The sequence below is a fragment of the Pelodiscus sinensis genome, chromosome 7, assembly GCF_049634645.1.
Source record: "Pelodiscus sinensis isolate JC-2024 chromosome 7, ASM4963464v1, whole genome shotgun sequence".
NCBI lineage: Eukaryota > Metazoa > Chordata > Testudines > Trionychidae > Pelodiscus > Pelodiscus sinensis.
In genome coordinates this window covers 6,586,508-6,608,679 of record NC_134717.1, presented here as the reverse complement: position 1 = coordinate 6,608,679, position 22,172 = coordinate 6,586,508, and the positions used below count along the sequence as shown (strand labels likewise).

Sequence of the window (22,172 nt, the reverse complement as noted above, 5' to 3'; positions counted from 1 at the left end):
ACGACCACACACTCGTCCAGGGGGGAGAAATCTCCCCCCAGCAAAGAATGTCCAGTACTCCTAATTTAGCTCTCTCTCTCTTACAAGTGTAAATTATTTCAAACTCCCTTGTAAGAACTGGCACCACAGAACGGACCAGTACAATTTGGCATCTTAGATAAGAAAGAGGATACGGGCCCCTAGGGGGTATAAAGATGGGTCCAGCAGCGCACACACTCTGAGCGTCAATCTACCATCTATCTGCTGGTCAGGTTAGGTGTTTGACCTCCCGAGGTTCCATGGGGACGCCCACCTCGTATTTGTCTTTCCGAGGAATTGAGGGACCGACCCTGGCCTGATCCTCTGGAGTCAAGAGGCACAGAAGGGGGTAAAAATTGTACCTGTATGTGTCCTTTGTTTAAGTATATACATAGTGTTAGATCTCTTTAAAGATTAAGCTATCACTTGGTACCATTATTTTCTATCCTCCTTTTTCCTTTGTAACCATTTTAAGATCTATATTTGCTAGCAGTTAAGAAGTAGAGCAATAGCCATTGTAACCACATGCTTTATAAGCCTTTTTAATAAACCTGTAACTGATTAAGTTTTAACCTGACTCCTTCAGTTGCTGTAACAGAACCAAGCACAATTTAAAAGAACTTCAACCGGTCATAAGGGACAGGTATAAGGGGAGCTTGAGCGTTGGATCGTGTCGCTTCCAGAGGACAGATCTATTGGGGCATCTCTCAGCCTCTCTGGCTGCCCACTGCAAAGGGATCATGTATCCTAGCAGTTAAAATCTGAGATGTAATAAGCTCTTCCTATAAACTCTGGGATGTCTGTCAGCCTGTTGGCTGCCCTCCGCGACGGGACTCCGGTCCTAGTGGTAAAAGACATGGACGTTAAATTCTGGGGCGTCTGTCAGCCTATTGGCTGCCCTCCACGACGGGACTCCGGTCCTAGCGGTAAAAGACACGGACGTTAAACTTTTCGGGGCGCCCTTCAGCCTCCTAGGCTGCCCACTGCGACGGAACCTTGTGTCTCAGCAGTTAAAGACTTGCGTGTGAGTCACACACACACACACACACACACACACACACAGCCCTGACCATCAGCTGACAGGGTGGCAATGAAAGTGTTCAAGTTAGCACCATGCATAGGCTTGGTACATCAAACAGGATCAGAGGATAATGGGTGCTGTCTGTCTGTGGTGGGATTCATCTGTTTCATAGCTGAAGAGTTTTTGATTGTCACAAGGAAGGCCCTCAAGTGTGGTTTGGACTTCCTTTGGGAAACAAACTACTGGATTTAAACAGGAGTCACATTGATGAACTAGTCTAAAATCCAGGGAATGGGACATAGTATTAGTGGCATTGACTGCTGCCTGAAGGTGACTAACTTTGTTCTCATCCAGATGGCACTAATGTCCTATATAGCGGGGGCAGGAAGACTTGAAATTCCTCATTTTGTGTAGGACAAGAAGTCCTATTTTGCCAGAATGATCTGGTAACCGGCAATGTGGAACTGTAGACAATCAGAGGAACAGACCTTGTGGCCAATGAGGTCAAGGTTTTTCCGGCTCAGTCTGAGCAAGTGAAATGGAGATATTCCTGGTAAACACAATCTGTGGTTGCCCAGACTACCAAGGAGGTTGGAGGTGGGAGGGAACAAGAAGTTCCCTTAGCTAGAACAAAATACCTGCACTTGGCCTGTTTTTTGAGTGGGGGTGCAGGAGGCTGTGATGGACCAAACTGCTTGTGCCAGCTGGAGAATGCTATCATGTATGGGCAATGCGGTTCAGGAGTGCCCAGCAGGCTGCAAAATGTCTAAGAATGGATTGTGGCGGTCCTTGACCTTTTCCACGGGGACAATGAGCACCATCGTCATATGATGGAAAAGGCTCTGGTATTGGACATGGTCCTCCAGAGGAGAGTGTACAGGTGAGATGATGGCATCATGAGGAGACAAATAAGCCCCCGTCAGGTCTGAGGGAGCTGTCAGTACAGGACAGAGGGTGCTGGAAAAGTGGGGACTTTGCAGGGATCCCCATCGACAGAGAGGGGATCAGTGGGAAGTAAAGATGGTCGGTGGTGTAGGCATGAGGTGCCACAGTGGCAGCAGTGTCCCAAGCAGACTAGAATGGCCAAATATAGGGGTTGTCTGGCATGGGCGGTCCATGCGCGTAGGTAAGCTATGAGTTGGCTGATAAGCCAAAGTGAGACAGATAGGTTTGCTGGTGCCAGCTGTCATTCTGACAGATCAGAAGGGGCATGTGTCTGCATTGCTTCTTTCATCGGGAATATATGGAGACAAAACTTCTGAGCTTCTTGAATCCAGGACAGAAAGGAGCAGCATACAGAGCAGTGAGCTGGGATATGCGCTTTGCCTGCACAATAAAGGCAGTGTTGGTGTTAGCTGCTTACAGAGGAGCGAAGGCACGCATGAAACGAAGTACTTAAAGCCAGCTTACTTAGTCCCAGGTCAGAAGATAGTCCAGCACAGGAGAAAACCAATGAGGGACACTTAGCTATCTAAAACAGACAACTAACTATGGTTATAAAAGAAACAAATGATATATGAGGCAAAAAGGAAAAACATAGTACTATTAAGCAAGCTAGGAGCACTGAAGAACAGGGGATCTGACTCTGGCCATGCAGTTTTTAGAGGGAACTAGAACGCCATCAACATGTGCAACCTCTTAAAGCCCTGGACACGCCACATAGTCAACACAAGGTATCAATGGACACTACAATGAACTCTCTGGCTCTGGAGCATAAGGCACATTCACACCTATGTCTGGAATCCACAGAGAGACCAACACTTAAACAACAATCATTAGTATAAGGCAATCTACATACTACAGCAGAATTGGTGATACCTGCCCACTACCAGTATGCTCTTATGCCATAGTGATAGACACAGTATAAAATCCTAGACAGATGATTTACTCATAAATCTCAATTAGATGGATGGATGAGGTACCTGAATTGGATTTAGGGCAATGGAGACAAGTACTCTTCCATACTGATGCCAGGGAATACATGTCAGTGTCTGGGGCTTTTAGATGCTATTCACAATATAAATATTACCTTTGCTTTTGGGCCAAGCAATGTATTTTGATGGTCCACCAGAGATTAATGAATCTATGTATTTTCTCAAGGGTTGTATGGACAATATACAGCCAAGAGATCACTCAATTAATAGTTTTCAAGAACTTTCCAAATAATTTTGTTCTCATCTATTGATACTGTTGCTCCTACAAACTCTATTTCTCTGCTTTCTTTTTATAGGTCATTATGGTTGATGGATGTCTTCTGACAGATACATTTGAAGGAAAGATGATGCAAATGTTAGTGGAAGAAATCTTGTACCAAAGCTGAGCAACTGCAAAGATCTTCTAAATACTTACGCCATTGCTGTGCAAAGGTAAAGAATCAGTATCCACACTATATCTGTTACAGGTAGTAAATAGTCTGATTAATATAGGTGCCTCCTCTTGGTAGCTGAATTAAATTACTGGCAAAGGATTTTTTTTTTTTATTATTTTACCAATAGTTTTTGGTTGTTGCAATTCTTATCAGATATTAAGAATGGAAACATCCAAAAGTCAGTGAGGGAGCACTTTAACCTCCCTGGGCACAGAGTTTCGGACTTGCTAGTTGCCATTCTCAGACAGAATCTAAGACTGCAGAGACAAACTGCTGAGCTGGAATTCATATGCAAATTTGAAACCTAGAAGCAAGGACTAAATAAACACATGGAGCGGTTCTCACATTACAACAGATAACTTGCCAGTCAGGTACTTTCACCTTTTCACCACTGTTGGAGAGGAGCTACATCCACTCTGATTTAATTCACACTGTTGTCACACGAAACAACTCAGCACAGATAATCTGACCAATTCTTAACATGTATCAAGTCTTCCTTTTACAAGTGAGACAGCACTCAGGAAGCACATGGAAAAAAAAAGTCTAGTTAGGTGAGGAAGAGAAGAAAAGAGTGAATGAATTGGGGCATGAATAGCAGTGACCAAAAATAAAAATACATTACAAGTTTATAAATGTTTCCTTCTCTTATCAAGCTAGCTACATATGGAAGTAAGTACCTCTCTCAATATCTTCAGCTATTTAACAAAACTGCTAAAAATTACGACAATATACACTGTATTTTTCAGTTTGCTCAACAAGGGTAAGATATGCACTAATATTGTAGTTACAAATTTGAGGCCTAGTCCCAAGTCCACTGAAGTCAGAGAGTCTTCCCATAGGCCTTAATGGACCTTGGATCAAGTTGCATAATTTTGAAGCAAAATTTCATGCAGAAAGTACAGCAATTATTAGAGGTTTTTATACATGTATGTGGCAAATTTGGTATTCTGTATTTGAACATTAATTATCTAGATCAGCCCCTTGCACTGAGTCAGGACCAACTATAAGCAGGTGTTTTTTAGCCTGTTTTTAGAAACCTCTGCTTATAGAAGGGTTTCCCAACCTATGGGTTGGGACCCAAATATGGGTTGCCATTACATTTCAAAAGGGTCGCCCAAGTGTTTCCCCAAGTGGCTCTGCCCTCCCTCCTCCCCCCGTTTTTGAATTGCCTTGGGTCACCAAGTCCTCCTGAATTGTCAAAATGGGTCCCCATCTGGATGTCCAGTGTTGGATATAGGGTCGGAGTGTTCTGGACATCCAACACTCCAAGTCATCTGAAGAAGTGGGCTGTGCCCACGAAAGCTCATGATACCATCTACATGTTTTGTTAGTCTATAAAGTGCTACCAGACTATTTGTTGTTTTTTAAGTTTATCCTGAACAAACTAACTCGGCTACCCCTCTGAAGCTTATAGTTAGAAAGATTTTCCTAATATCTAACCTAAATCTCCTTTCCTGCAGATTAAGCCTCTTACTTCCTGTTCTCCTTGCCTGCTGAAGATAGGACAATCACACAACATCCTTTCTATAAGAACATTTTCATTATTAGGTGTACTCAGTCTTCTTTTTGCAATGGTTCACACGCTGTTATTTTTAACCTTTCTTCATAGGTCAGGTATTTTAAACCTTTTATAATTGTTGCTCTGCTCTAGACTCTCTCCGACGTGTCCATATCTTTCTAAAGTGTGGCATCCTGAATTGGGCACAGTATTCCAACTGACGCTCACTAGTGCTGAGGACAGCAGGACAACTACCTCCCAAGTTTTACATACAATGCTTCTATAATTCATCACATCATATCAGCCTTTTTTGCAGACACACCACATTTTTCACTCATCCTCAATATTTGATCCTCAATATTCGATCCATTATAACCCAAGTTCCTTTTCTGCAGTACTAGCACACAGCTACTTGTTCCGTATTTTGTAGTTGTGCATTTGATTTTTCCTAAGTGTCGTACCTTTGTGCCTTTCATTATTGAATTTCATCTTCCTGCTTTCAGACCAATTCTCCAATTGGTGATAGTTGTTTTGATTTCTACTCCTGTCGTTTTATCCCATCCTGTACTAGCAACCTCTCTTACAGCATGATGCCATCTACAAATTTATAAATCAACTCTATATTCCCTTACACAAGTCATTAGTGTTACTAATGCTGTGAGTGTGTCACAGGGATCACCGATTCTGTGACTTCTGCAGCATCCATTACAACTGACCAAGGGGGCCACCTGAGGAACTCAGGAAGCCCTGAGTCATCAGCACCTGAGTTTGGGATTGGGAAGGGGTTCATGGCTGGGGTTTAGAGCAGGAAGCCTCTAGGCAGTGCTTACCTCAGGAGGCTCCCTGGAAGCAGTGGTATCTCTCTCCCTTAGTGCCTCAGTGGATGCACAGTCAGGCAGCTCTGCACGCTGTCTCTGCCTGCAGGCACCACCTCCGCAGCTCCCACTCGAGTGAGGAAGGGAGCCTGCCAGCCCTGCCAACCCTCCCCTGCTCCAAGTAACAGTGAAGATACCAAGCCGTGCATTGTCACTGCTTCCCCCCAAACATCCACTGCACTCCCAGGCTGCCGCTCTTCCCCTCCCCACACACACACGGTATCCCTTGTTCACACCCCAAAATTTAATCAGGGCATATAGTAGAAGTAAAGGTCAGATCATGTGCTGTACATTTTTATTTACTACCCATGATCTGTCCATGCTTTTACTAAAGATACCCCTGACTAAAACACAGCTTCACATATTACCTTTATCCTCTAGGTGCTTACAAATTGATTAATACCTTAGATATTAAATACTACATATTCCACTGCAAGCAGCCTATTATATCATCCTATAGCATCTTTCCTAATATTCTTGTTTTCATAACACACAACAACACAAGCCTGCTTTATCAGAACCAACTGTAATATTAACAGAAATGTTAACTGCCAACATTTAAAAAAAAACAGATCTATATAAAACAAAAACAAAAAAAAGTCTAGTGAGGCTCAAAATTCAGAAGAGCAAGTTATAGGAACAAAATTCACATAACACCAGCAAAAGTATGTGATCAAGAATTAGCCTCTATATTAATATGAAGGAACGAAAACTCAGTATTATAGTTTGGCATTTAGATGCACAATAGGTAAACGATGCAAAGATATAGGTCTCAGAGGAATTGTTTGTCAGCCCTTTGTACATATGTAGTGTATTTTACAAACATCTTAAATTTCGTATAACTTTTCATTCTGAGAAGTCCCAGTGCACCTTACAAATTAATATGCAATCAATACATAGATTGCTTTATTCACCAAAAGCAAGTCAAATCTAGGATACAAGCACCAGATGTTTATCTGTTAAGAACAGCCCTGAAACAGCTTAGAATAGATATGAGGAAGAAAGTTGCAGTCAATTGAAACTGCAGGAGGGAGTTTAGGTTGACACCTGAATTAAACAAATCTATTCTTATGAATAGAAACTCAACAGAATGTTGGAGTAATCATACTCCTGACTTCACATTTAATCAAAAAGATAGCTTCCCAAGCCACAATGCCCACAGCACCCTGAGGCATTCGTTATGGAATTGACTCAAAGAGAAGGGTGCTGTCTACTGAAATTTCAAGAGTACGACTCCTCCAACATTCTGAGGCATCTATGTTTTCCTGGAGCCAAATACAGTATCTGCTGAACCACACTTAGCTTCTGAGATCTGATAAGATGACAACAAAATATGAACGGTGTGTAGTTTTCAACTGGTCAGAAATTTCTAAAAAGTAGTAACTGCACAGATGGTCTTGTACACAGTTTTACTCATTCACTATTGGTATTCTTCAAAATAAAAATCACATGTTAATAGACAAAAAAGCCACTAGAACACAAAGCAAAATGTTCCTATAGAGGTAAGCATTTAAGTACACAGATTGCAGTATTAGTTCTTCCCCCAAAAAAACAACCCACTGTAAAGATGTGCATTTATAAGGAGCCCAGTAAGAAACAAAAACAAAACACAGAGAAAGGGAAAACCTAAAGAAAAATATATTTAAGCCATACTACTGTTTCTATATACCAAAAAGAACATGGAAAAAATGCAACCATGGGAAAATATAAGCATGGTACAATGGTATATGTAATGAAGATCGCAATAAAATGAGTGGGAAATCAAATTATTCAGTTAATCAAAACTTACAGCAGCAAAGTTAATACAAAACAATTCCTTTTTAGGACAAATTTATTAGCCTCATTTATAAAAATACTTAGATATTAGTTTAGTAAACAAATTAAATAGACTAATTTAAAGATCTAAATATTTGACTGACTGATTACTCTTATTCATTTTAAAAACAAGTTGGCATCTTTTTCTATTAGGCCTTTAAAAAGACAACTCAGATTCTGAAATATTATGAACAGAGCTTATAGCGACATCTATAGTTAAGGCTACCTAACACTGTTAACGATAGAGGTTGATTATACCTTTCTTTAACTGTTCACACTGAAATTTCCCATGCCTTTTTCTTCCCCAGGCTGATTTTTTTAATCTATGCAGGAAGTTGCAAGCAAAAACATTTCAGTCATCTCAGAGTATGAAATTAGCAAAAAATAGTTATTTCTGTGAATGTTAATTATTTTTCTCATGTCCGTGTTTTAAAAGAACTCTAGAGTCTCAAAAGTTTCGGAGAAGGTACTTGAAATTGGTTCCTGGATCAGGATGATCTCTTTTGAGGATCTGTGAAAATCCACTCAGAATTGGCAAAGTTCTAAGTTTCTGAAAATTGTTGTCTACACAATCAGTACAGTTTATCAGAGGCTAGCTGCAAAAATTTTGAACAACTGCTCTGAGCCTCATGGAGCTACCTCTGTAGTGAGGAGATTCCCTGCCCAACACAATTCCATGAATGCCAATTGCACTGGATGCTCCTAACTCACAATGATCCCATTAAATTCTAGGCATAGATCTAGAGGTCCTGGCAGGGGGATTCAGTAGTAATTAGTCATCTCTTCGACATAACTTATGTTGCACTGTGCTGTACAATTCAGAATGAAAATGCCAAGTTTAAGGCTTGACTGTACTCTCTAACCACTAACCACAATTTTCCAGGGTCTGATGTACACAGAGGATAACAGCCTACCAATGCTATCTGCTTATTCTTTTGTCTTGAGGGGTAAATGTTTATCCTTTGGATCTAAAGACCTAGTTTCCATATTCATCATGACTCAGGTCCATATGGTTCCACATGATGAAATACATAAAACATAAAAACAAAAGAATGGCCATTCTAGGTCCATCTAGTCCAGTATCCTATTTTAAACAGTGGCCACTGCCAGGTTCCCCAGAGGGAATGAACAGAACAGATAATCATCAAGTGATCTACCCCATGTTGCCCATTCCTTGCTTCTGACAGAGACAAACAGAAGGACACCATTCCTGACCATGTCTAAATAGCCATTTATCTAGCTCTTTTTTGAACCCTGTTAAAGTCCTGGCCTTCACAACATCCTCTGGCAAGGAGTTCCACAGGTTGACTGCATTGTGTGGAAAAAGTTTTTCTTTTTATTTGTTTTAAACCTGCCACCTATTACCGGTAATTTCATTTGATGACCGATAGTTCTTGTCTTAAGGGAACAAATAACTAACTTTTCCTTAATTACTTTCACCACTTTTGTCATGATTTCATAGACCTCTATCGTATTCCCCCTTAATTGTCTCTTACAAGCTGAGAAATCCCAATCTTATTAATTTCTATTCGTATGCAGCCACTCAGGACAGGAGCCTCCTTCTAGAGCCAGCATCCATATCATACCCCCTTCTACACTCCAATCCTCCTCCTGAACCACAACCCACTGCCCCAGCCCAGTAAAAGTGAGTCGTCATGTGGATGGAGTGGGCAGGGCAGGGCTTTGGGGAAGTGGCGGGGTAGATCTTGAGTTGCCCTTAAATTCTGAAAGTGATTATGGGCATAAAAACATGGGAGACCAATGGCCTAGAATATGGTGGTCATTACCGAATCCAGCAGAAAAATAATTATTAGAATTGCACTTCAGCTGAACATTTTGTAGTCAGCCAATTATGTTATAATTAATCATTTCTGAAGGCATTCGCGAGAGAAATCATAGCAAAATTATGATAGTATCAGGAAATAGTGCTGAAGCACATATTAGAAGAGTCTGACATTTTATGCAAATATTTCATAGGAAATTAAAATTTTAAACTATTCCAATAAACACATAAATACCCAAAAGAATGACTGAAGGTAAGAAACTCCTTACAGTAGGGTTTATTATTTATACTGAGCCCCTCCCTGCATTGTGCTAAGTACACTACAGACAAGAAGTCAGTCCCTATCCTGAAGAGTTTGCAATCTTTTATTTGCAAACACACAAAAATGAAGACAAAGTATCTTTTTTTCCTGTTATGAGATTCCCTGCCACGTCTTCCTGCCTGCCTCAGATAAAAAGATATGCTTTAGTATTCAAATTATAACTCCACAGCATAGATTAAACTTCACCAAAAGAGCAGCTCACAAGAGATAAATCCTGCATGTCCATTAATTTAAAAAAAATAGAGAAAAGTAGTTTATCTTAACATCTCCATCCAAATATACAGGTACTGGGAGAAAGCTTACTGAAGTGCACCACTGTGTCAAAATTATGACAAAGCAACCTTCTAAAATGCCTAAGTTGAAAGAAGTATTAATTACCACATCATTAAATTCCATGCAAACAAATGTAAATGGCTTACCTGGCAAATACCCTGTCTTTGTTTGCTTTTTCTTTACCATACTGCACAGACTGGACCTCTGTCCTCCCACTGAAAGACAATTACAACATTGGAAATGTAAAAGAAAACTTCTCCACTTAATAAATATAGGCAAGCTGTACTTCCCTTGGCCTAAATGCTAAATTTAACTCTCAGTTACATTCAAGCCATCCCACTGACTTCAGCAGGTTTTAACTAAGGGTGGAATTTCGATTTAAGTATTCAATCCCAAGTCTCCTCTTTCACATTATAGAGTATGTTTTGTAACAGATGTGGTAATATTCATTCCATCTACAGAATAAAGCTTTATATCCTTTCCATTATAACGCATCCAGAGAAAGGAGTCTAAGAGTATATCTAGACTACAGGCTTTTGTCAACAGAAGTTTTGTCGACAGATACTGTCGACAAAGCTTCTGGCGACAAAGAGTGTCTAGACTACATCCAGTTCTGTCGACAAAGCAAGCCGCTTTGTCGACATGACAGTGTAGATGCAAAGGACAGTGCAGATGCAATAATGCCTTCTGTAGACAGAACTCTGTCGACAAAAGGCGTTATTCCTCGTAGAATGAGGTTTACAGCCGTCGACAAAACTGCTGAGTTCTGTCAACATTATGTCAACAGAACTCGGCGGTAGTGTAAACGCAGGTATAGTTTTGTCGACAAAAGTCCAGTTTTGTCAACAAAACCCTGTAGTCTAGACACACCCTAAGTCACATATTTCCACCCTTTGCAGGCACTTAACACTATAAATTCTCCCTGCCACAAACACTAATAAAACAAAGAGCATGCTCTCTGTATTGCTCCCTACTTCCTTTAGGGAGCCAGTCTAGAGTTCATGCTTAGATTTTAGATGTGCACATGGCAGGACTCCAAGGCAGGTACTTCTGTACTTAGCAAAAGAGATATGGCCCTATTCACCATTCGGTACTGCAGTTAGCTATTAATAAATAAATTCAGATAGTAAAATGATTGGTATTAATAATCAAACCAGAACATCTTGCTAGTTTAAAATAATCAAACAAGAGAAAAACATTGTTTTAGGAGTCAGATAAGCATTTATGTTGACACCCATAAATGCTATTTTAAAAAACCAGGAAATTATTTGCCATTGTGAACACTTTCGTAAAAGGTATCTACTGACAATAAATCACCAACTTGTGGATCATATTCTGAAAATGAATGTAAGTCAATTTTTTCATAGCTTGATGGTCCTAACAGTTGCACTGTCTGATCATTAGAGGAATACATTTCTGTCTTAGTTACCCAATGTACAGTAACTTCCCTACCTCTAATCCTTAAAAACTAACAAAATGATTCCACAGAACTCTGTAGGCAAAGTGGCTGAGAAAACAGTTATCCACGTTAAAACCATTTTACCAGGGAGGGAAAAAAGATCATTCCTTATCTCTACAAAATGAGACACACCCCAGAGCCTCGAGCTGCTGTGGAAGGACCCCAAAGCTGGCTGTTGCCACAGGCGGCAGGAAATCCCTAGTTCAGAGCTGTTGAGGCTGCTCCCCCCACAATGGTAGTTGCTAGATCCTCCCCTTCACCAGCAGGGCTCAGGTTGTCTTTACCCCAGCCTAGGCTTCAAATATCATCAAAACCCCTGCCCTTATTTTTAATGAAAGTTATGGAAAAGTCGGTGTTCTTCATGAGTTTTTATTACCTACAACTTGTCTGACTTTCACTAAAAATAATCATGAAAAAGATTAAACTTAATCATGACGGTGTCTTCTGGCCTTAAAGTCTATGAGGCTCAGGCCCGTAGCATTTTGAACAGCTCATACAGAATAGCTTTTCCATGCTGGGAAATTAGTTTTGAGGGAACAATCTGTCAGTAGGGCTCAGCAGTCAAAATGCAAGTTGTCAGAGCAGGGTGGGAAGTGCACAAAGGACCATCTGGCAGTTTGCAACAAGACTGATAGCCAAAAGACGTGCCCCTTATACTCTTAGGCTGTGTCTAGACAGCATCCCTTTTCCGTAAAAGGGATGCAAATTAGACACATCGCAATTGCAAATGAAGCGGGGATTTAAATCCCCCCCGCTTCATTTGCATAAACATGGCTGCTGCTTTTTTCCGGCCCGGGGCTTTGCCGGAAAAAAGCGCCAGTCTAGATGGGGATCTTTAGAAATAAAGCCTTTTCCGAAAGATCCCTTATTCCTCTTAAAAAAAGAAATAAGGGATCTTTTGGAAAAGGAATAAGGGATCTTAAAAAAAGGAATAAGGGATCTTTCGGAAAAGGCTTTATTTTCTGAAAGATCCCCGTCTAGACTGGCGCTTTTTTCCGGGAAAGCCCCGAGCCGGAAAAAAGCGGCAAGCATGTTTATGCAAATGAAGCGGGGGGGATTTAAATCCCCGCTTCATTTGCAATTGCAATGTGTCTAATTTGCATCCCTTTTACGAAAAAGGGATACAGTCTAGACACAGCCCCAGTGTGAAGCAGGAGGAGAGCAAGGGTACAGTTTAGGGATGATAGCGTATAATCATTTAAACAACGGATAAGCCGAGGCTTATCGGTTAAAGCTAACAACTACATGCACACACACCTTCCCTTGCTGCCTCTATACAGAGGCAGGAGTCAGTTCCCGTGAACCATGCACTTTTCTTTAATATGCCCTTCTCCGAGCAGTGAGACTCATTATTAGGGAGAGCTGCCCTACAGGAAGGGTGAAAAACCCTGATGAGGGCATCCCACTGGAAAAAATTATCCAACTGGTAATTAAAGGTACAAAAAAACCTTAAAAAACAACAATGGTCCTGTAGCATCAAATATGTGTCACCTGAAGAAGTGGGTTGTGCCCACGAAAGCTCATGATACTCTTTTATATTTTGGTTAGTCTCTAAAAGTGGTCTCCAATCTTTTTGATACTGGGGACCAGTAAACCCATTCACAAGCTTTTGGAGGACCGGTAACATTTATTTTCATATTCATTAAGCAAATGATGAATATGCAAATAAATTGTTTCTGGTCCTCCCAAAGCCCCCAGTGCCAACTTTAGCAAAGCTTTTGATACCATCTTCCACAGTATTCTTGCCAGCAAGTTAAGGAAGTATGGATTGGATACATGGACTTTAAGATGGATAGAAAGCTGGCTAGACTGTTGGACCCAGGGTTTCCCAAACTTTATATAGTTGGAACCTGGTTTTTTTCAGTACCTTTTTTTGCGGCCCAAAAATATAAATGCATAGAAACTGTGTTGAGACAGGAGGTGCGGAGCTCTGGGGTGTGAATGAGGGATTTAGGTGTAGAAAAGAGTGAGCGGTAGAATCTCTGGGAGGGAATCTGGATGCAGGAGGATGTGGAGAAGGGGATGCTGGCTCAGAGAGGGGGCTCCAGGCTGGGGAGTGCTGGGCCCAGGTGGGTGCTGATCAAGCCACAGGCTTGTGGCTGTGAGGGTGCAGGAGTTTGGGTTGGGGGTGTGAGGAGCTCAGGGCAGAGATGTTGGGAGTATGAAGGGCTCAGGACACAGATTTGTAGTGTGTGAATGGTGCAAGAGTGTTATGGCAGAAGATTGAGGATGCAGGAGTTTGGGGGATGTGAGAGGCTTAGGACAGGGGGTTCCAATGTATGATAGGCTCAGATTTGGAGCCAGAGTGGGAAGTACAAGAGTGTTAGGATGCAGTGGCCAGATGACAACTTGGCCCCAATTGGGGGCTTGTTGGCCAGGCTTCATTTTTAAATAATATATTGTCAAACACAAAAGTTGTCAGCATTATCTTTATTTATGAGACGGGTGGGTAACCTGTTTTGAGTCAGGGGTCACTGACCCACAGAAAAGTCAGTCAGGGCACAAGTGAGATACAAAAACACAAGCCCACAAACTTCAATAATGTGGCCCCAACTGTGCTTGTGGGTGCTGGGACAGGGTTCTGGTGCAGAGTACCAATGGGTGCTGGGGCAGAGTGCTTGTGGGGGTCTGGGTGAGAGGGGAGGGGACAGGGACTGATACCTAGGGATCCTGCAATTGCACGCCAAGGCCCAGGAAGTGTGTGGGCTGCTCCTCTGTTCCCCAAACAGCGGCACAGTAACTGAAACGCTGGTCTGTTGCATGCCTGATGCCTGCACGGGAGGAGGGGGAGTCCTGGACTGTGCAAGCCACAACCACTGGGGCAGTGTGCGCCTTGCTCCTCCACTCCCCACCGCAGCACGTGCTGCCCGAGCAGCCGAAGCTGGTGCAGTCCTGGATCCCCATCTCCTCCCCAGCACACGATGGACCTGCGTTTCAGGTACCACGCTGGCTGTTGGGGGTGGGAAGCAGCCCGTGAACTTCTGGGACCTGGCGTGCAGATGTAGAACTGCCCTCCGAGCCCGCAGGAAGCCTGCGCTACCTCTGTGGTCCCTGCAGGTAGCATCAGCACGGCCGTTCCCCCTCCTGGCCCCAATCCCAGCCGCTTTATCAGGCGACGCCGGCTCCCATTCTGCGTCGGTGCGCCTGGCCTTCTCCCTGGGTCCTAGCGCCCACCAGATCTAGCCCCGTCGCCCAGAAGCATGCCCAGCAGACACACCGTGGGTGGCGGGCTCTATCCCAAGAATCGTGCATGCAAATTTTTCTGAGGACCAGTATTTTTTTTTTTCCAAAGGACCACACTTTGGGAAACACTGGTCTCTAAAATGCTACAGGATCATTGCTCTTTTTTTACATTTTTTAGTTACAGACTAATACAGGTACCTTCTGTGACTTGTAAAGGTACAAAGTCACAAAGAGCTGTGAAGACAAATGTAAGGAAAGATCACACTAAAAGCTCCAAAGCTAGCTACAGGTAGTTAGGAGGTTGGGCTGGTGCTGCGCTTATATAGCTATGGGAGGGACTATGCAGTGAGTGAGGGGCACTGAATTCTGCACAAGGAGCAGGTGCTTGGAGCACAGAGATTCAAGACAGCTCATCATTCACCTATAAGGACAGATAATAAGTGTCTAGAAATAAAGCCACCAGTCTTTGCATGGTTTCATGAACAGCTTATGACGCATACACAAACTTCAACACTGATCCCAGCTCCAGTGACATACTCTGGTTTTGATGCACCTCTAGGATGTACAAACTAGTACAGATCCCATTACAAAGAACATATGCAGCTGAACTGCCCCCAGAGTAGATCTATTCCTCATCTCGTCTTCAGCAGAGAACCCTCTCCTCTGAGGTCCGTGATCAATACCACAGCAGGATATACTGGCTTTCCCATCAGAGCTTGGACATTGTGAATTCATCAAGAAAGATGCTGGCCTGGCCCAAAGTATACAAGTGAGCCATATTTCATTATGGCACCACAGCCCTATTGGAGGTACTGCAGTACGCCACACTCAACGAGGTCACCGTCTCTAGCCAGATTGCCTAAGCCAGATCAGGAAGAAGGGGCCAGTAACAATAACAACTTACATCACTTCTACAGGTCCTTTTCTCCACTGCCTGATGAAGTGGTACTGGTACCAGATGACTTAAAAGCATTCCAGAATTTCCTTGTAAGGATTGCTGAGTTCTTCTTCAAGTATTGGCCCTTATGTCCATTTCACTGTGGGCACACATGCACTCCATGCGCCTGAGACCAGAGAATTTTGACAAGCACTGTTGATTTAACCACACCTGTAGTAGGGATGTTAGTAATGTGTTTTGGTGTAAATGTGTAACTGCTTGAATTTTTAGGCATTACACATTTACACAGGAGGAGAGGGCGGGCAGGAGCCAGTGCTCTCAGGGAGCTGGCTTTTAAAAAGGTAGCAGCATGGGGGAGAGAAGCGGCAGGTGGCTTTGTGGGAGCCAGAAGGCACAGGGAAGCCTGCTTGAAAGAGGGCTTCCCGCGTGTACCAGCTCCTGCCTGCTCCTCCCACCTCCCCCCGCTGCCTCTCTATTAGAAGCAGCACAGCATGGGGGGAAGGAGAGGGAGAGGGGCAGGCAGCTCTACAGGATCCAGCACTTGTGGGGATCCAGCTTTTAAGTTCTAAGTCCTGTGAAAAGAGGATGCAAGTGGCTAAAGACTTAAAATTGAAGTAGCAGTTTCTCAAGCAGGCAGTGAGACCAGTTGTGGCATTGGGGACTGCTATGGACTGTCAGTCCCATCCAGTGTTTTTTTTTTTGAGACAGTACTGCCCAGTATGCACTACCAGCACCTCCAGACGCAGAACTAGCACCTTAAGTGAGAGCTCAGCAACTCTTCCCCTGGAGTACCAGCACTACTTCTTTTTTTTTTAAACACACAAAAAAAGCACTGGTCCCGTCAAAGTGTGCCTGAGCCAGTACAGACAGGTACTTCTCAAGTGAGCTCAGATTACTTGCCCACAAAGTAGAGACATTGCTTCTCTTCATCAGGCTGCCTGAGAAAAGCAACTCACGAAACAGGCTGAAGCAGTTTAAGAGGTCAGAGAGATTCATCCGCTCTAAGAGAAGTGCAAACTAAGACCCTCGAGCTCCTGGTATGTGGAACATATGGGGCCATTGACATGCTCTGTGGTACTGAGGCAGGATCAAGGGGAATCCATCGCACTAACTCCAGTACTTTTGTCTGTGGCACTGTCAATTTCCATTCCAACTGCGTATCAGGAAGCAGCAGATTGGTTGTCTCTGCCTGTCCCTACTCAGTGCTTATTCTGGATCTGACTACAGTGACATCATTCTCAGCCAATACCAGATTGATGTCACACACTGTCATTGCCAGTACTGTCACCTGTACTACAGTTTATCCACAGAGGCTTGTTTCAGACTTTTTGCTCAGCATTGAGGGCATCAGTGTGAACGGAATTTTAAGTACCGATGCTGACTACAAGAAAGTCTGCACCCGCTGGCCCATGACACCTTAAGTTTTCAATAATGATGCCTCTTCTTTTGGAATTTTCCAGGATGAGTTTGAGGCTAGAAAATTCAAGAAACCATCAACTGTTCCTCTGATAGTGATGACATGGTCAGGTTAGGACATGGATGACACTAGATGCTCCATTTAGTATTTGCCCCACTGTCACCATCAAGCTATTTATAGAGATGCTCAAGTCAAGCTCAGAGGCATCTCCCTCCCCTTCTCCATCTCACAGGTTATTGACACACAATGGATATCAGTGGACACAAGGATTGATCCCTTCCCCATAGTAGAGACAAGAGAACTGGACTAGTTCTGGTGGGCGGCCAATTCCTTATCTTCAATGGCATCAGTGGAATCCCTAGGAAATCCTTCATTTGGAAAAGTCCCAGTTGTCTACTGATTCTAGTGACCAGCTGTACCTCCAGAAGGCTCCCTGCATAAGCCACCAGTCCTGCAGACACCAACAGAGGAGGTTCCCTCTGCATTAGAGCAGCTTGAACTTTGGGGGCCCTCAGACATCATTCCTCAATCAATTACATTAGTCCCAATTGCATGTTACTCCTCATCACCAGATGACACAACAGCACTTGAGTACTCATCCCCAGTACCAGAAGACTTCATGTTATACCAGGATTGGCTCAGATGCATGGCATTCACTTCAAGTAGTCAGACTGAGTTTTGTGCAGGAAACATCCACACATTGGTGGGCATTCTCCAACAACTGGTTCCTGGGAGAGTTGCTCTCCCTATCAACGAAGCAACACTAGAACATCTAAATCCCTGGGAAATAAGCCTTCATTTACACTTTACAACACACTGACAAAAGATGCTGTGTGCCACTGAGGGGCTGCATTCTGTCCAAACAGAACATCTATGTACACAGAAATATCAATACAATCTTGCTGGGAGATGGTGTCAAAGCTTTGCCTGAGGTGCTTATTAATTTTCTCACAGAGATTCCACGGCAGGGCTGCCATTTCCCCACCACTGTGGTACGAACCATTCCTCATACTGTGCTGCCAGAACAAAAGTGGCCCAGAGTTTGGCTGCATAAGGAGTGAGTCGTCCCCCCACTCACATCCAGAAGCCGAGCCTGGATTTTCCTGTTAATCTTCAGCAAGGGTATTTCAGTAAGAATAATGGCAGCCTGTGGACAAGTGTAGGATTATTACAAATTGTTTCCATAAACACCTGCTGCACAAGCATTGACAATACTTTCTTGGGGACCCATGGCCAACCCTCCTCCTCCCCTATTTCTCCCACCTTTAAAGCTCACCACGATGAGAAGTTCTGCAGAGATCTGTGTTTGATCTGGGGTGACAAGAAAAGTAGCAAATTTTGTTCCCAGACGTGCATGTTAGTGAAGTATTACAATCTTTATCATGAAAAGTACAGTCACTCCATTGTTAATGGTTACTTTTCCAGACCAGACTTTGAGAAGACAGGTATGCTCACCAGCAGATAGATTGTCAACTAAGGAAAAACCTCGGAGGACAAGCTGAAGGATGTGTTGTATCATTCAAGAGAGAAAAGGGAGCAAAGAAGAACTGACTCAGGAAGATGCAAGTCAGAACAGAAACCACTGAATGCAATGGTAAAGCTCGCTGAAGACCAAAGTGAGATGCTAATGTGTCTTATCAAGATGCAGTGTGAACAGAACCAAAGGCCTCACTATCAACACACACAGAACTCTTTTCACAGCAACTGTTCCTCCACGCCCACACATCAGCCTCCATGGTCACGCATGTAAAATTCTTTAATCAGCAATCCTCCCTCTATGCCACAGACACCCCTCCATCTCTCTTTCAATTTGCCAAAGACACATTCAACAACCATGCAGCATCAGCTTAGCCTGCTGAACCATTCCTTATTACTGTCCAGGTGCACTGTGTAAGGATTTGCGAGCCAGGACTGTAAGGAGTAAATCGCATCACCTAAGAACACTACAGGCATTTCCAAAAACTATGGTACGCCCACATCTTGAATACTGTGTACAGATGTGGTCCCCTCACCTCAAAAAAGATATTTTGGCCTTGAAAAGGGTTCAGAAAAGGGCAACAAAAATGATTAGGGGTTTGGAACGGGTCCCATATGAGGAGAGGTTAAAGCGACTAGGACTTTTCAGTTTAGAAAAGAGGAGACTGGGGGGGGATATGATAGAGGTCTATAAAATCATGAGTGGTGTGGAGAGGGCCGATAAAGAAAAGTTATTTATTAGTTCCCTAAATAGAAGAACTAGAGGACACCAAATGAAATTAATGGGGAGCAGGTTTAAAACTAATAAAAGAAAGTTCTTCTTCACACAGCGTGTAGTCAACCTGTGGAACTCCTTGCCAGAGGAGGCTGCGAAGGCTAGGACTATAATAGAGTTTAAAGAGAAGCTAGATAATTTCATGGAGGTTAGGTCCATAAAAGTCTATTAGCCAGGGGATAAAATGGTGTCCTTGGCCTCTGTTTGTCAGAAGCTGGAGAGGGATGGCAGGAGACAAATCGCTTGATCATGGTCTTCGGTCCACCCTCCCTGGGGCACCTGGTGTTGGCCACTGTCGGTAGACAGGATACTGGGCTAGATTGACCTTTGGTCTGACCCAGTATGGCCGTTCTCATGTTCAAATCCCCTCTAATTTTCTGATCTAGAAAGAACAATCTCAATATGCAGTTTTCTGTACAGGCCACTGTTCCTGAAGATGCACAAAGCAATGGCAACATGCTTCTTTACCAAGAGAAAGCAGCTCTCATTTGAGTGTCCTGGCACTGCAGTTGAGGCCAATTGTCATCCGCTTTCAAATCTTCCTTTTCTGCTATTAATTACATAAGTAGCTCTGCTGCAATGCATGATGCCCTAAGCACATTGATCACAACATGGGAGAGAAGTGTAGGATCCAGGATTTCTTGCAGTAGATGCTGGAGTTTGCAGCATGCTGACAGCACAATCGTCGACAAACCTTTCCAGTGTAGACATAACCTACCAGAAATGTTGCTCAGTTTGACCATTTATTTCTAGTAATTAGTCAACAACGTAAGCAGCCATATGCTCAGTACTACATCATCGCCAACTAACAAGAGAGGGATGGTGAAATCGAACTCAATTTATACTGGCTACTGACTATCTCCAGAAAGGTCAGTAGCAAATAATACATGGAGCATATTTTGATAGGAAATTATTTCAATCCAAAAAATTAGACCAGTTCTAATAACGAACACATTGTAAGCATTTATAAGATCACACTGTCCTTTACACTACTCTGACAATGTAAGGGTACCTTAAAACATTTTACACTTACTTGATACTCTTGGGGAAATTCACATAGACCAAGGATGGAGAACCCTACTTGGGTAGGGTGCCGCTGACTCTCAGAAAAATCAGTTGTGGACCGCTCAAAAGTGAGAAGGAAACCCCCTCCTGTCGTGACACCTCCCAACTGAGGAGAAAGACACTCCCCACAGAGACAGCAAGGGAGGGGGAGCAGGCGGGAACTAATGCTCAGGGAGAGGCGCTCCTCCCCACCCACACTGCTGCCTCTGTATCAATGGGGTGGCGGAACAGCCTCTGTCCACAGGTATCTCAGGCCCCCAATGGACAAAGGCTGCTGCCACCCCATGCTGCCGTCTATGTATCAGAGACAGCAGCATGAGGTGACAAGTGGGAGCCAGTCTGCACGAGGAGCCTGTTTCGAATAATTGTAACTGATGAGATTTGGTGCAGTTACAAGATTATTGACTAAAACAATATCTAACAACCCTAGTTCAGTATAGTTCTAATTTTATTTTTAGTGATCACTGTGCACAATGTGCTGCCCATAGTAATATGTAGTATAATAAAATAATCTACTGTATAGAAAACTTCACCTGTATACACCTAAGTCTTCAAGAAACCAACCATTCTGCAGTACAGCACTACTATTGGATTGGTGAGTATCTGTATACTATTTTATATTTTATTCATTTTAGTGTATTCCAATTCTTTGAAAATTGGTATTCCTTTGCTAAGTATAACTCTTAGTTACCAAGGATTTTTGGTTAACAGGCATTCCTCCCCTCATTTTCTCAACATGCCAGATAGAGCTATTAGTTAGTGGGTGATTGAGTTAATATATAAAACTGGTGTTTTAAAAAGGCAAAATTCACAAAGCTGAAAATTATAACCAAATTAGCTGCAAAAATAATTTAATCAGAAAAACGTGAATGACAATTGGGAATTGTTTAAGAAAACTTTACCTAGATGCTCCAACAGCCACAATCTAAGAATTGTGGAAAATATTCATAACTATTGATTTTCTTTTTCTTTTTCTTCTGTTCATTGTTACTTTTGTATTTGTATAGCTACTTTCAATTATCTTCTGAACTGGTTAAAAAATACCCAGTTCAGAAGAGAATTGAAAGTAGCTATACAAATACAAAAGTAACAATGAACAGAAGAAAAAGAAAATCAATAGTTATGAATATAAATCTGAAGTTAGGAATTGCAGAAATTTGATAAGGGAAGCAAAGGAACACAAGGAGACATCTAGGGCCAGTACAATTAAGACCAAAAAAGTAGTTTAAAAAAAAATATTTTAGGAATAAATATATTCCTAAACTATAGTATTGGTCCATTACTAGATAGAAATTCTATAAGCAAACAAGCAAGTATAGTCCCATCAAGCTGACATTAATCCTGGTAAATGGACTCTTACGTATTACATAATTAATGCCAATCAACGTAGGTTTACGGAAGAGAGATCCCGTCAAACTAACGATGTCTTTTCTTTGTTGATATTACAAATTTGGTTGATAAAGGTAACAATTTTGATGCAATACATTTAAAACTTGTATAAAAAATCTGATTTGGTATCACGCAACATTTTGATTACAAAACGATGACATGAAATTAATATGGAACACATCAAATGGATTGAAACCAGACACAAATTGTAAATGGGGAATCACCATTATGCAGATGTTTCTAGTGGTGTTCCATGATGATTGGTTCTCAGCCCTATGCTATTGAACATCTATGCCTTGGAAGAAAAAAAAGTTTGTAGATGACACAAACATTGAGGGAGAGGTAAATAATGAAGACAGAGCAATCTGGATCAGTTGGTAAACTGAGTGAAAGCAAGCAATATGTTTTTGAATAAGGTTAAATGTAAATATATACATTTGTGAACAAAAACTATAGGCCATATTTACAGAATGAAGAACTCTAATCTGGGAGCAGCAACTCAGAAAATGGTTTGGGGGTCATTGTGGATAATCAGCT

General features: G+C 42.4%; 1 protein-coding gene across 2 annotated transcripts in view; it reads right to left on the bottom strand.

Annotated features, from left to right (window-relative positions):
* Nucleotides 1–22,172, bottom strand: part of PTPN4 (protein tyrosine phosphatase non-receptor type 4) — a 216,263-nt gene that overhangs the window by 67,662 nt on the left and 126,429 nt on the right. For both annotated transcript variants that reach the window (XM_075933064.1, XM_006137719.4), the window contains exon 13: nt 10,120–10,188. In XM_075933064.1, the coding sequence (XP_075789179.1) occupies nt 10,120–10,188 (69 nt within the window). The remainder of the gene's footprint in view (nt 1–10,119; nt 10,189–22,172) is intronic.